Source organism: Haliaeetus albicilla, chromosome 17 (assembly GCF_947461875.1).
Source record: "Haliaeetus albicilla chromosome 17, bHalAlb1.1, whole genome shotgun sequence".
Taxonomy (NCBI): domain Eukaryota; kingdom Metazoa; phylum Chordata; class Aves; order Accipitriformes; family Accipitridae; genus Haliaeetus; species Haliaeetus albicilla.
In genome coordinates this window covers 15,728,244-15,742,963 of record NC_091499.1, presented here as the reverse complement: position 1 = coordinate 15,742,963, position 14,720 = coordinate 15,728,244, and the positions used below count along the sequence as shown (strand labels likewise).

Sequence of the window (14,720 nt, the reverse complement as noted above, 5' to 3'; positions counted from 1 at the left end):
CAAGATTAAAACAAACAAATTTATTATTTAAACCAACTAAATTACATGTGAAGCAAACTGAGACAACTGCAACTGCTAAAAGGTGAACATCATAGAATTCAGACCTATATGGTTTCACAGGAACACTAAAATAGGGTCCACCCTAAAGGAGCAGTCTGAAAGCTTTTCAGCACAGATTCTTACGTCGGAGACTGTGATCTTTCCATCTGTCATTATTATCCCACATACACCTCTAGACTGGAAGCCACTTCACAGTGGTGCTTCTTAAGATCTTTTTGACAAATGTATTTGTTGTAATTTCTTCCATTTCTTCCTGGCACGAGGGAACCCAAGGTGATCTAAGGAGTATAAGGACCCCTTCGTCGTAAGGCAATGAAACCCCCAGCTCTGCAGCTCATTTGCACATCTAGAAGCTGCCAAGGGTCTCCCTGTTGGAGTAAGCAAGGATGTACAGGAGTGCTACTGCTTTTCCATCTCCTTGCCTCCTCACTATCCTGGAGCCACTAGTGTCCTGGTCCTGGGGCAGGAGCGATAGCAAGGGACAAGAGTTAGCCAGATCTCAGCAGTCATGCTGAACTAACCTACTTAACAGCAGGTCTAGATATACGAGTGCAAATTTACTTCATCTAACTTTACACACTTAGTTTAGGTACTTAGCTAGAATCCAGTTTTGGGGTTATCTTAACACATTGATGACAATTTGTATGGTTTTAGATAACCTGGAATGCAATTTTCTTTCTCCATCTTCTTTGGCTCCATAGTTACAAATAGACGTAATGCTTCTCCAGCTCCCAAAGGAAAACTTATTGAAATATGGAGCTGGGAATTCTCAAAAGAGCTTCCCATTTTCTATCATTTTTCCGCAAGCTTAAACTAACATTTGTGTCTCAATGGAAGACATTAACTAAGACAGTCACAACAGACTGCCTCATTTGATCATACATGGTATCTGCTGGTTTTAAACTTTATTTATGTTCTTTTCTTTAACTTAAAAATGAAAGCAATGTGTATTTCCAACCACGCCTGGCTTTCACAACAGCCAGAGAAACTGTCTTTTATGTAACTATATACCTGTGTATTAATACAATTATACTTCAGTTAACCTCCAATAGATCACTGCCACGAAGAGCATAACAGTCAACACAAACCCCTCCATAACAGACTCATTCAAATGCAGAATGCAAGATCACAGAAGCACTCTTGCTGTGTGCACACCTTGGTGTCCTCTTCTGGCTTTCCAAATCAAAACACACATCCATTACTTAGCTGAAGAAGTGACCTAAATTGAAGAGCTGTGGGCACAGCAGCCTTCCTAAATACTGGTGTGATGCCCTGTGCAGTTCTGAAGTATATCTGGGATAAATAAGGTGAGGCAATATTATTGCAGGACACTGAGGCAAAAGTAATGCCCTCCAGTAATGCTCTATTGCTCACAGCAATACCAGCAAAATAATCAAGTTTTCTGACTGGAACTGACATGTATCAAAAATAAAATTAGAAGAACACACAGTTGCTCCTAACAAAAAAACCTAGTTTTAATATAGCAAATCCCTTTTTATACTGCTATACTTTATAAATAACAGTAACAAGATTGGCTAAGATTCAAAAAATAACAGGTAGAAACTTTCAAAAGTTCAGAACAAAAGCATATATAAAGTTCGCAAAACGTTACTGTAAAGGACAAGATTAAGAGCCCATTACATTTAAGCTAAGGCAGGCAAAGGGAGAAGGTGTTTCATAAAGTAAGGGGACAGTGCCAACAGGGGCAGCATTCATTTTCACTGTAAGCCAAAATGCCATTACTATTACAAATGATGCAGAAGTCATATGAAGTAAAACGTGTGTGACCTGAGCACATCAGCAGAGCAGAGCATGAGATTCAGCTGCCTACATCCCCTGCCTTGATCCACTGTAGCCTGCATGAACCCTGTCTAGTCTGCAGCTCCAGTAGACACTGATCTCCTTGCAGATGCTGGGCCACAACTGCCAGCTTGGCCTATATATAAAAATGCTGCACGTGCCTATGTTTATAAAAATGAATCCCACACAAATAGTCTGGAGTGGCTGTAAGGAGTATTACTATTGCACACAGTCAATTCAGGTGAGATACCTGTGATTATGAGGATTAGCCTTACGAAAAGGAAACCTACTTCCTATGATAGGTTATGTTCTCACACTATTTTTATTTGAGGATAACTACGTAATCTTGCTTGCAGCTAGTCATGATACACAATACAACCATGACAGATCCAGCACAGTGGATACTGGGATTCAAGGGTGGCTCTTTGGCACTTTTATATAGACTACTCACGAAAACGGTACTAAAAAGGGGGTGAAAACACAGCAAAACACGCATGGGAAATATGCTAATTTTCCCATATAGCCTCACCAATTCACCTCGGCCTTGATATGCATCAAACTCCTTTTTTTCTCTCCTATGCCTCTCCTGATGAGAGACTGACAGCCACATTTTAGTGTGGTGGTTTTCTACTTAGGGTAAATACTCACTAGGGACGAGCATTAGACCACCAGACATGATTTCGCTTATTGCCCAAGAGAGCACTTAAGCTTATTTCTTGAACAGTGAAAGGCTAATATACTGTTTAAACACAATGTTGATTACTGAGATGCTTTCCTTCACTTACTATTTTATGTCGTTACTTGTTTTGCAGTAAAACTTAAGTTCACATTTAGCACGGCACTTAGTCCACATTTCATCAAAACATATGTATACTCCTGAGAAACATGAATTTTGCTCTCTCCATATTAAAAATTGTTCTGTTGAATCAAAAGATTGACAGAAAAAAAAATCAGGTACTGCACTGAAGGAATGGCAAGCTTGTACTGGAACATGACAACCCACTTTAGAAACTGCTGTTCTGCATAGGAAAATGTGGGCATCACTGAAGATGTATGGAAGATGTCTGTGGGCTTGTCTTCAGCAGAGACCTGTTCTATCATAACAGCCTGCTACAATGTGTACACTGCAAAATTTCCTACAGTACTGAACTCTGTGGGATTTCTGCTGGAGAATACTTTGGGCCCTCCACAAATGCCACCAGGAGATTCAATACGGAGCTCCAGTATAAGAAAAGGCGGTTGAAAATAGGGCAGTTTACTCTTCCTTAGAAAAGGATAAACAGGACTGTAATAAGAAAATTGGATTTATACATTTATTATTTTTATAAAATAGATGCTTAACAACTCATATTGACCTGTAACACTGTAGTCTTCCTGTCTCTTATTTTTCTACTTATTTAAGCAAAGACGCTTCTCTAATACAGAGACCAAAGACTGATCTTGCACATCACATCCAGTAACAAGAGGAATAACTAGTGCTACACTTTTGTATGTGGAACCATCTACTTTATGAACACAAGTTCACATGTTGCACACGAGGAAGTTAACAGGGCTAGAATGTCTTGGGAGCCCAGCTCTGGAAAAGACACAACATAGTTGCGTGCTTTCTAGCTGAATAAACTACTCATGCAGTTTTAGCTACCAATTTTTCCTGGATTGCTTGCTTATCAGTTGATTACCAAGAAACTGAGTTGCATAACAAAGTAAAACACCAAGTAAAAACTCCTAACCTTTACTCCAGAGGAAGTATTGGCAAATACTAAAACTGATCTATTTTTAATGTTAGCTGTTTAAAAAAAATATATATCCTTTAACAATGTACTTAGCCAGTAGCAGAGAAGGAAGAAACTAATCTATACTGATCTCATGTTAAGGTTTTTTGCCAAACGTGATTCAAGAGTTCACCTTGGATCAAGTGCGGTATTTAATACAGTATCTTTTGACCAATGTACTGCTGGGAGACAGAATGATCTAGTAGATATTTCTATCTGTAACTATTAGTATGATCCTTGAAATATGAACAGTTAAGCCTTATGACAGTGAAGCTTTTAATGAAAAACATGATAAGGCACAAGTATATTACAACTAAGGCTACCATCGTTTTTTTACTTAAATCTTTGGCTTGCTTTCTACTTGCTAAGGTTCCAACAAGAAGGCCTCTACTGCTAGATTTCTCTGAGAACACGTTCTGTCTTACAGGGTTGGTTACCTTTCAATTATCAAGGGAAAGAATTCATCTGCTTCCTTAAAGTAGAGCCAATGAGCCTTTCCAGTAATGGTCAATTATGAAAAGATTCACTTTTCACTTCATGATAAACTAGACGTTTATGTCCTCATCATGACCGTTTCCTGTGAAAAAAAGCATTCCATACAGCTCATGATGAGGAAGAAAAATACCAATGAATTTGCTTTTTTTCCCTCCAACTTCTTCAGGGTTCCTCCTTGGTCTTCTTCATTATTTTGTTTAATCCTTTCTTCCGTGTCACTGCTTTAAGTTTACTCACATTTTAAAGCAGCTGACAAATCACATATTTCATACATACAAAATCATATTTCATAATCTCACGTTAGTAAAATGTAAAAACTCAATATGCAAACAAATCCTATGCAAATGTCAACTAATAGTCATTGTTACTAGCTTAGCCAAGCTAAAAAAAACCCTAATGATGGAGACTAGTAAATTGCTCCAATTTCACAGCCTACAGAGGTTTTCTGGTGGGCTCTCTTTTTGTTGTTTATTTAAGAAACACCTCATTATATTCCTTGTCTATTGTCTCTGCCAAAAATAAGACACGTACATCAAGCCAAAGAGTTTCGTAAGATTTTAAGAGGTAGAAGAAGAAATGAACCATTTTGTTTGTCCACTTTACCCTGGTTTGGAAGTCACATTTTTCTGTCTGAAAGAATCAACAGGAATTACCGTAGTACTCTACATTAATCCACATCCTAGTATACTGACATTAATATTACTGTTTAACTTTCTCAAACTTGTTTTTTTCAAGGTTATATTTCACCCTATTCACTAAAATAGGGCAATTATGAATTGGTAGTCTAACAAAAATCCAAAACGTGCCAGATATGAGCTACAGTTACTTCAGTTCAAATCACATTCAAGCATCACTGTGTACACATTTTGATGCATTAAAATAACTGCCTTAATCTTTATATGCATTAGGATCGAATCGCCCAGTGGACATTGGGAATTTAAACTAGTGAAAATAACTGTGCTCTGCAGACAGTGGCACCCTTTCCAGAGGTTCTCTGAGGGAAGCTTTAATTTGTGCTTAGGGCTTCATGGGAGCCCTACCAGTAAAGGTGCCTTGGGGACATGCTGAATTCATATCACTATAACACGCATACATGTATGTGTGCAGGAGGCCACACTAGTCACAGGTAAGACAGACAAATCAAACAGTAGCATCCCCCCCATCAGCTTTTCTATTATCTGCCCCACTTTGTGCCAATTTCCTCCAGCTTCCCCAACACCTCTTGCTTTGCTGTTCTTCCTTAAGACATGGGATGGGGATTTGTCAAAGTCAATGAGCACTTTATTACAGTGAGAGTGCTCAGTAATGAACAATTCAGCAATTTAATGAGATTCTGTAGATCTGTCTCCAGCCTGTCCATCAAGTTTCACTTCTATAAAGCACCCTGACACTAATCCTCTGGCATACCCAATCTTCACCCTGGGCTGAATATTAGATTCTTCCATGGTATATTGCATTACCACTATAACCTTAGCAAAAATGATGAACTTAACTACACTTGAGGCAATATAGCTGGTCTGATTTGATTTTCTTCTATTGGGTTGACTATGAGGGAATTACTTATTTACTAAGATAAAGCAAAAAAACAGTTTCTTACTGCCTTCTGAATGCCTAAATTGGTAAATATTTATGTGTGTCTTTTAATTCATTCTGGGGACCTGGAATATTTATATATTTATTCCTGGTTTGTACAAACTGAATTAAAAAGACACACACACGTTTTGCCTGCAGCGGAAAACTAGTTTAAAAAAAATTCTTCGGAACAGCATTAGTAACCTTTAGAGAGGCAATTATGATAACACTTAAATGGACAGTGTGGAGTTTGTTGTCACTCAGAAAACAGCATATTACCTATAAGTATCTCTCCCCAGTATGACCCTGCAACAGAAACAGAATCTTTGCCATATTTGCCTCAAAGTGTTCATTGACCGGACTGCACACAATTAAGAAAATTATTTCTGAGTTCTTCCTGCAAGACAGGACAATGACACAAGATTTAAGAACTCCCACTTCCCAAACTTTGTTTCAGCAGGTTGCAGAGGGCATATTACTCTGGATACGCTTTCTCATTACTGAGCTGGCATTTGTACGGCTTTCTGTAGCAACTTTTCTAGCAAAAGTATACCCAAGCACGTAGCTAGGAGATTTCAATGACCCTGCAGAGAAATTATGATAAAACCCAACTGGCCAATCAGTCATGCCCCATATATGAACTTGTACATCAAAACCTTTTCTGATAAAGAGAATATGGGCTAGGAGTCCAGAGTATCGTGCCTTAAAAAACCAAACCAAACCCACCATCATGGGTAGTGTGCTGCAGGTCTTGTTGTACAGACATCCTCCAGAGACTAGGACAGGAAAGAGTCTAACTTTTTATTAGTATTTGCAGAAAATATCATCTCTGTAAAATACTCCATAACCTAAAGCTTTAAAGTTTTGGAAACAAATATGCCAGTTACCAGCCTGAAGGATTAAGTTACATTTGCATACTGTCTTTGTGGTTTGAAGAGCTTAACTAGACATTTTTATTTCTTAAGAATAAATATATTGTTCCAGCGTGACGTTATTCCTCCACAGAACATGAAGGGCCCCACAGAGGAACACACATTTTACACTTTGAGAAAACGATGGTATATAAAAGAAATTATTTGCTTAGAATAATCCAAAAGATAAGTGGATAAATAACAGGGATTGAAATATAAATCAGTCTTCTGACTCTCAGTCTTCTCTGTTGGACCAATATTGACCCACTTCCTAAAAAGAAAGCACAAGTTTCTTTCAAGCAAGTTATACTCTACCTTGAAATACCCTGAAATACCTTCCTCTATAAAACATGACAGCAAAAAGGAAACAGAAATAAGTGTTTGGGTAACTAACATTATAGACATTTCCTTCCAATACTATATCATGAATTGCAGTTTTACAGACATATGATGGGAATGTTTCCAAGGATAGATATTGGTTTAGTTTTTGTGTTTCTCTTTACAGGCTATGTATTTTTTTCATATTAGGTTTCCCCTCTGCACACACACTAAAGGTCACAACATAATGGTTTTATCTTGCTTATATTCTATGGCTAACAACCTGGCCCTTCTCTAGATCCAGCGTTTTTTAAAGGAAATGATCACCATCTTCAGCTTCTTGCTGCAAACCTTCCACTGAAGCCTCCACTCATCTCTGAGCAGAGCAGCCTGTGTGATGATTCTCTAATTTGCTCCAAGCAAAGTCAGCTGTGGTGGCTTAAACAATTTAAATGACTATTGAAGTTACACAGCTAAGTTTGTCTGAAGTGAGCGGGAGAGACTACAGAAGCAGGTTTGCCGCCAGACTTGTGGCACTAACCTCACCAGAGGCAATGATAATTGAGATGCATGCATCAGCGATCTCTTCCCATGATCAGAGTTAGATCTCAAAAAAAATCTCTGGCTATATCTGAATAACACAAGTTAAGCATTAAGACAAATTTCTTTTTCAAACAAACTAATTGCATTAACACAACACAACATTTTTTGAATTTCATTTAAAATTTTCCCTTAGTTGTTACTCACAGTTTTTGCTCAAGTGCTTATTCTCCCTCGAGATTGCTCCAGGGTTTCAAAACAACAGATTACTGCTATGGTTTTATAGAGTATCACACATTTGCTTGCTCACCCATCTCCTTACCTGCCAGATTTGTTCTTCACTGAGTGAAGTGAGTCTATCACTTTTAAAAACCTCTCGAAGGAGACAGTATGGGAGTGCCAGAACTTCTTCAGGATGACTCTTCAATAGCTCAGAGAGATGTTTTACTAAGAAGTCAACCACTGCATTCTCCAACAAAGTGAGGTTGAAGAGGTCCGCAAGCTTATACAGGTCCAAGTAATTAAAACTATTTAATTCCTAAACAAGTGAAGCAAACAAAATATGTCTCAGAAAAAAAACCCAAACAGAGAACAAAAAACCCCACAAGTCTCAGATAATGAAAAAAGGTTGTTCTTTTGGAGCTGTGGAGAAGGAAGGCAATGTAACTTGAAATTAATTAACACAGCCTCATTCAAAATGTATGTGTAAATGTTACCAGTGCATATGCAAATATATATGATAGTACTAATTTATATTGCAACTGCTAAGGTTATATACGCATAAAGCATCTGTAAGAAATATGGATTTGTATATAATATAATAAACCAGTATGATTTACACTGTATAACAAGAGCTCACAGGAGTTAACAAGTGGATTAAAAAAAAAAAAAGTATGTTAACTACAACGGTTTGTTACAAAGCAATTGTTTGTTCGTTATTTACTGTTTTGATTGAGCTAGAGCACCTATGTAGTACAACTTTTAGTTCCATGAAACCTCAAAAAATACGAGATGCTGAGCTACATTTTATTACATATAAATTTATCTTCAATGAAGAAATAGACCCTTTTTTCCCCAATCACTGATACCAACCTACAGTGGATGTTGGCCTCATATTCTTTCTGCTGCTAGAAGAAGGGGGAGAAAATCTGCAGAGCCAAAAGCTACAGTAACTCAGGGCAGGAAGTTTTTTTACATCCTGGTAACAGATAACCTATATTTACACGCTAACGTTTTCAACTTGGCATCCCTTGTAAATTAGCTAACTAGTGCTATTCTATACCATACTGCTCCCTTCAGGGGAGAGGCTGAGAATTCACCCATATTAGCGAAAAGCACCCAGGATGTCTGGGAAATAAGCATGTTTACCCGTTTTCTCTGTTCTTGCTGTATGCTCTCATCTCCCTTCCTCTCCCCTCCACAATCCTGGTTTTCATCTTCCAATTTACCGCATTGCTCCCTATCAGCTGCCTTCTCCTTGACCAGCTCCATGTGTGAAAATGACAAGAAGTCTTGTCAGTTTCACTTTGCTGGTTAGTTAACATAGGGACTAGAGCAGGAAAGAGAAACAGACTAAATTAAGTCAATTTCACTTTCACTGCTCTGCTGGATGGAATGGCAGCACCAAATGAAACTGACAAGAAATCTTGTAAATGTCAAATGAGCTGCACGGCTGGCAGATAGAGCAGAGCAACAGGGAAGATGGGAAAGTGCGAAGAGAGGTTTTTTTGGAATGTTTTATGGACTACATCTTGAACGTGTGAATTGGGTGGCTGTCCCAATGACTGTGGAGCTGTTTATGCATATGCAATGGAGAGTGGAGAAAGAATTTTTTTCACCTGCTTAGAGGAGTCAGTACTGGAGGGAACTGAAGCAAATTCTTGTGGAGGCTCCTGCTTGTTACATCATCTCTCAGTCTGAACGGCGCACCTTCCCTGGCAGAGTTGTACGTTAAAGACAAATCCTATCCATTATCTACTTAAACTGCCGCATACAAGTTTCGCATTGTTTTCTTGGAAGAACAAAGGAAAGTTCTCCATGTTGTCAGAACAAGCACTAACAGCCATCATCCCAAAAGCCACAGATATTCTAGTGTCAATTCCTCTTCACGCTATCATAGAGGAGGTAAGGATAAATCCTCCCCAATTGCAGAAAGAAAGAGAACGGAATGAATTTTACATGAGAGGTATCTGGTCTGTGTGCTTGCTCAGTGATTTAATATCTGCAGATCACAGATGGTACCTCACACCACCACTTCTGTGATGGCCATGAAATGGTGGCAACAACACATAGGAGTAAAATCAAAGTAAACATCACAGCATTTGTCAAGCAACAACCATGGTTTTTATTGTCCCTGGTTTGGAAGACTATCTTTTCAAAGAACTCCCTGATTGAATGAATGCCAAACATCCAAAAAGAAATTTAGAAGAGCTCAGTGTATATTTATTGAGCTCTTTTGTAGTCAACAGCTATATCTGGGGAGGATTAAAATAAACAAATAAATAATCAAGCATTGTGATCTGAGGATCAACAGCCCTTCCAGATTACAGGCCTGATCAAACCCCACTAAGTGTCAATGGAGAAGGACAGATGGCTCTTGGTAGACTTCAGAAGAGGACAATACTGGAGATAACATAATAAAGTCCTTCCTCATTAGAGGGAAACAGTAATATGACACACATGCAGTTTTCCCCTGAAAAAAATCTTCACATTTTCAGTGAAATCTGAAAGACACTGGTAAGCCTTCATTTTTGGTTTGGGTATTTTTGATGATCCCCCCTAAACTCCCCAATCCCCTCAAATCAACACCAACTGAAGTTTTTTATGAAGGCTGTCATACAGTTGAAGAGGCCAAATATACTTATGGATGGATAAATAAACTCTCAGCAGTTGTTTATTTACAATATTATTTATTTTTATGTGTTCACTTATTTCAGATGCTTATTTATTTATGTGTCTATTTATTTATTTATTATGGGGGCTTATTTGTTTACTTATTTTCATTGGTAAGCTTCAGAGGATTTTCGATGCTTTGCCTAACATAATGTGTTAGTGACCTGCTGGACTTAGGGTTTACTGCTTGATGAATATTGCAAGTATATTTTGTTAAAACTGGTCTTGGCCTTTAATCAGAAACATTTGTTTCTGGTTTGTAAGGTTAGAGTTGATCTACAGGTTTGTATTTCCCAGCCAAAAAAGCAAAAGTGCATTAGCTTTTACAAATGAAAACTATCAGACTGTCATACCAATATTCAAATCAAAATTATACAGTACTATACACTACTGTCTCTGTGATGATACTAGAGGGCAAAAATGTCACACTGAGATTGCAAGATGTATACCACAGATCAGATAACTTAGCTCTCTGTATGTGGTAAGATGTTCAGAAACAGACTAAAATGTAGTAAGTCAGTTGCAAAAAATTTAAAAAAAAAAAAATGCCCCTTACTTTCTAGCTTTAAAAAAATCCAACTGGAAGTATCAAAGCAATCACTGTCAACTCAGTCTGATGTGAATAGATTTTCAAACTAAACTCTTAATTGAATTAAAAACTTTGTTAAAAAATGAAATAGGTTACTATGTAATTAAAATTAGGTGTAGTCAGGAAAAACAGTTCTGGCAGCCTCTGTTTTCCACAGATTTTATCGTATTGTGTTAGAAGAGCAGCTACAAAATTCAAAAGTGTGCAACTTTCCGGTACTGTATTGCAGTATATGTTTTTAAAAACTTGCAATACAAAACAGGCTTAACTTCTAAATATATGCCACTTATCTTTTTTGAACTGAAGGATGAAATATGAACACAAGCAGAACTGTCACTAAGAGCTGAAGAGAATTAGGGAAAGGTAGTGATCCTATCTCTTCTAATATGATGTATGTTACACTGCTGAAACACATTCAGACTAAGAAAATATGTATAAGATTATATATACAGATCTTAAAACTAACAGTTGAAGTAGTCCTAAAAATCTCACAGTAAACTGAAACCAATTTGATAAATTTGCCAAATTATTTATCAGTACCTACTTCTAAAATGAGAAACTATCTTTGATCCTATGCATTCTACTTACTATACATCCTCCTGCTTCCCCCCTCTCTGAAGAGAATCCATTGTTCTACACTACCGGTCTTCCGATTCAGTAGTATCAACCTTTAGACGCCAACCAATTTAACAATGAGATGGCATTTAAAACCCTCGTAAAAGCAAAGCAGTTTTCTGAACAAACAATCTGAAAGATGACAATATTAAATATTCAAAATAAATGATGTGACATTGTCCATGTTTTAATACGGAGGTGTATTTTAATATAGATATATGATAAATTGTCAAACAGGAATAATAGATATAAACATTGTATTTAAATTACTTCCAAATCCATCTTTATTCATTTGTACTTTAAAGAATAATTGCCTTGCACAAGCCACAGAAAGGGATGTAAGTAACAGATTGATAAATTAGAGTTAATCATAACCAAGTACACAGCAGACTACAATATACCTCTATTCCTCTGCTCTGTATTATAAACAGCAGAAAAAGCACAAGGAGAACTAAGGGGAAAGAATGCATTTCTTTATGACCTTATTTGAAAGATAAACTCCTTGGGGAAATACAATTTATTCAGATTATCAAGACCCTGCTGTGCAAATCTACAGTCTGGGAGCACACTACAGAGATCAAACAATATTTACTTTATTCTGTTGGGTATAAAAGCTTTTAATGAATGCATAATTAAGACAGAAAAAGTATATACAGCTTTAGAATTCCACTGCCAAGCCAAGCCATTAATATCCAAAGTATCTTACCCAGTTGTAACTCCACCTGCTTCCTATTTAGATTACGACACTGTTATAAATCAAAGTATTAAATGACTAGCCCTGCTGCTATAACAGAGAAGAGTTGCATGGTGACACTATTTCCCCTTTTAGGAAAAGGGGTTCAGTGTCTTTAAAGCAAAAAAGGAAGTGTGAGGTCTCTGGGACAGGGACATGTTTTTTCAAAGTCCTTAATCAGCACCTAGCACAACAGGGTCTTGACCCTACATCCTCCAGGTTCTCTGCTATGTTAAATACTAAGAACCAGCTGCATCATTCAGAAGACAACCTTGACATAAATCATAGCAAAGACAGACTCTAAATAGATAAGGGATAGTAACACAATGAAAAAGCGTAGTGACAGAAATATATGTATTTGCCAACAAAAAGGATCAACACAATTTTAAGAGAAAAGAAATCCAGTTCTGTTGGTTCTAGCTCTTCCTTTCTATATCAAAGGTTCTAGTTCTGCAAAACCTCACACATTTACCCAAGAACTGACAGATCATGCACATACTCAATAGCACAGCAACAGACATACGTATTTCATACTAAGCATAAGCACAAATCCTTCAGAAACTGTATTTTAGATCTTTGAAATTTTCCTCCACTAAACACCAAAGCCATCCAGTGGAACCATGAAAGACATTTTGCCGAAGCCTGGTCACAGTGGAACAGCTGGGTCAGAGTTTTGCAGTGTATAGAACTGTTTACATTTATTACAAGATCAGTGTCGACTATAGATGTATTATGTATTTATAGGCACAGTACAGGACAACTTTTTGAGTGACTAATTTTATAAAATTAGTTTTTCTGGTACCTCACTGCTTTCTCAATACTTTTCTGTAATTCTTGCTTTTGTGTTCTCTTTTAAGCATGAAAAATTATTTTGTATCCTTGCTGTTATTTCAAAGTAGGTCTGGAGCCAAGTACAAGAGCAACAATATCAAAACATTTCAGCCCTATTATTCTCCTTCTACCCTAGGAGAATTCATTTCCCTTCTCACTTAGCGTTTTGCTGTATCTGCTTAGTTTTCAGTTTCAATCCTGCTGGTTGGTGCTACTAAGCACCCTCTTCGAAGGCAGGGAGGAGGCCTGTGACCTTCACAAGCACAGTGGAAAGACATGACATTCTCAGATTGCTCATGCGATGAGACATGTGTGGTCTTCGAAAAAGAAAGTGAAATGTGCCATATGCAAATACTCAAAACCAAAAAGGTAAACAGTTTCTAGAATCTCAGATAGATTAATCTAAGTTATTAAATAGTAAAAATATTTTCAAATGGCAACCTAATTAAATATTTTAAGTAACCCTGATTATACATACCTTTCATATATTGCATACATTATTATGTGTATCATGGAGAGAAATATAAGAATGAAACATTAAGACTACACAGTTAAAGTTTCATGGTACCACAGGAACAACCACAGAGTTTTCAATAGCTGCTTTCCCTTGCAAAACAGATGCTGCTGTGGGAATTTTTAATATTTTTTTTTTTTAGTCTTTTTTATTTTTTTTTTTAACGGCACCTGGCACAGAAACTCCCCAAATGAACAGCCTCACATCTCACCTGGTTTCACATCTTGCCAGGCATTCCTGGCAATAGAAAACTGTGGCAATCAGTATTGTTTAACAAATAAAAATACAGGGATGAAACAGAATATGGAGATCATCTAACCCTTCACCTGGTCCTTTTATACCATTTCAAACAGTAGAAACCCAAAGGGAGAATTTAATCAGATTTACCAATGTTTACAGTTTTTGCCAATTATGAGAGCCTGTCTTTTTTTCAAATATGTTATGAGGAATGACATAATCCTGCATTCTTGACTCCAGCAGAAATCACAGAATATTGGTAGATAGTCTTTACAGATGTTTTATTACTTTATATTTTTGCTAACTCTTTAGAGTTACTACAGTTCTTGAGGAAAGCTGAAAACTACTTGGCTAACCCATCAACCACCAGCAATCTTTATAGTAAACGTTCACTTTTTGTTGTCACTAATATTGTCAAATTCAGACAGAGCAAGTTTTGTCCTTTAGACACCCAAAGTTCACAGGAGTAACAGTTAAAAAAAATAATTACCATCAAGAATAAAGAAAAATAGGACTGCACAATGCTATTGCTTCCAATTCTTTTGTAGACTCTAATAACAGTTTAAGGCCATGAGAATAGAGGAGTGGAAACTTATTCCCCTACTATACTAGACAAGCTCATCAAATCATCTTCGCCATAAATTAAGAAAGATCTATCTTAAAATTTACTCTCTTCTTGCTCCCAACTACTATTATGAGAAGGCTCAGCTGATTTTGAGACTCCATCTCCTAATTTCCAGTTTAATTTACTCAGTTTATATGCATTTGTTCCTGTGCCAACATTATGTTTTAGTTTTAACAGCACTCTGCCTCTCTCCCTGCTCCCCCCTCCCCCTGTATT

General features: G+C 37.1%; 1 protein-coding gene and 1 long non-coding RNA gene across 8 annotated transcripts in view; both read right to left on the bottom strand.

Annotated features, from left to right (window-relative positions):
* Positions 1 to 14,720, bottom strand: part of LOC138689559 (uncharacterized) — a 217,290-nt gene that overhangs the window by 69,465 nt on the left and 133,105 nt on the right. The gene's annotated exons all lie outside the window — the stretch shown is intronic.
* Positions 1 to 14,720, bottom strand: part of KLHL32 (kelch like family member 32) — a 122,600-nt gene that overhangs the window by 30,901 nt on the left and 76,979 nt on the right. For 4 of the 6 annotated variants that reach the window (XR_011328430.1, XR_011328429.1, XM_069804903.1 and 1 more), the window contains one exon: positions 7,791 to 8,006. Coding sequence is in view for 3 of the 6 variants with exons in the window: in XM_069804903.1 (XP_069661004.1) it covers positions 7,791 to 8,006 (216 nt within the window). In the remaining 3 variants the exon portion in view is untranslated. Of the gene's footprint in view, positions 1 to 6,421; positions 6,882 to 7,790; positions 8,007 to 14,720 lie in introns of those variants that run through there. The other 2 variants (XM_069804906.1, XM_069804907.1) reach the window with 2 other exon arrangements.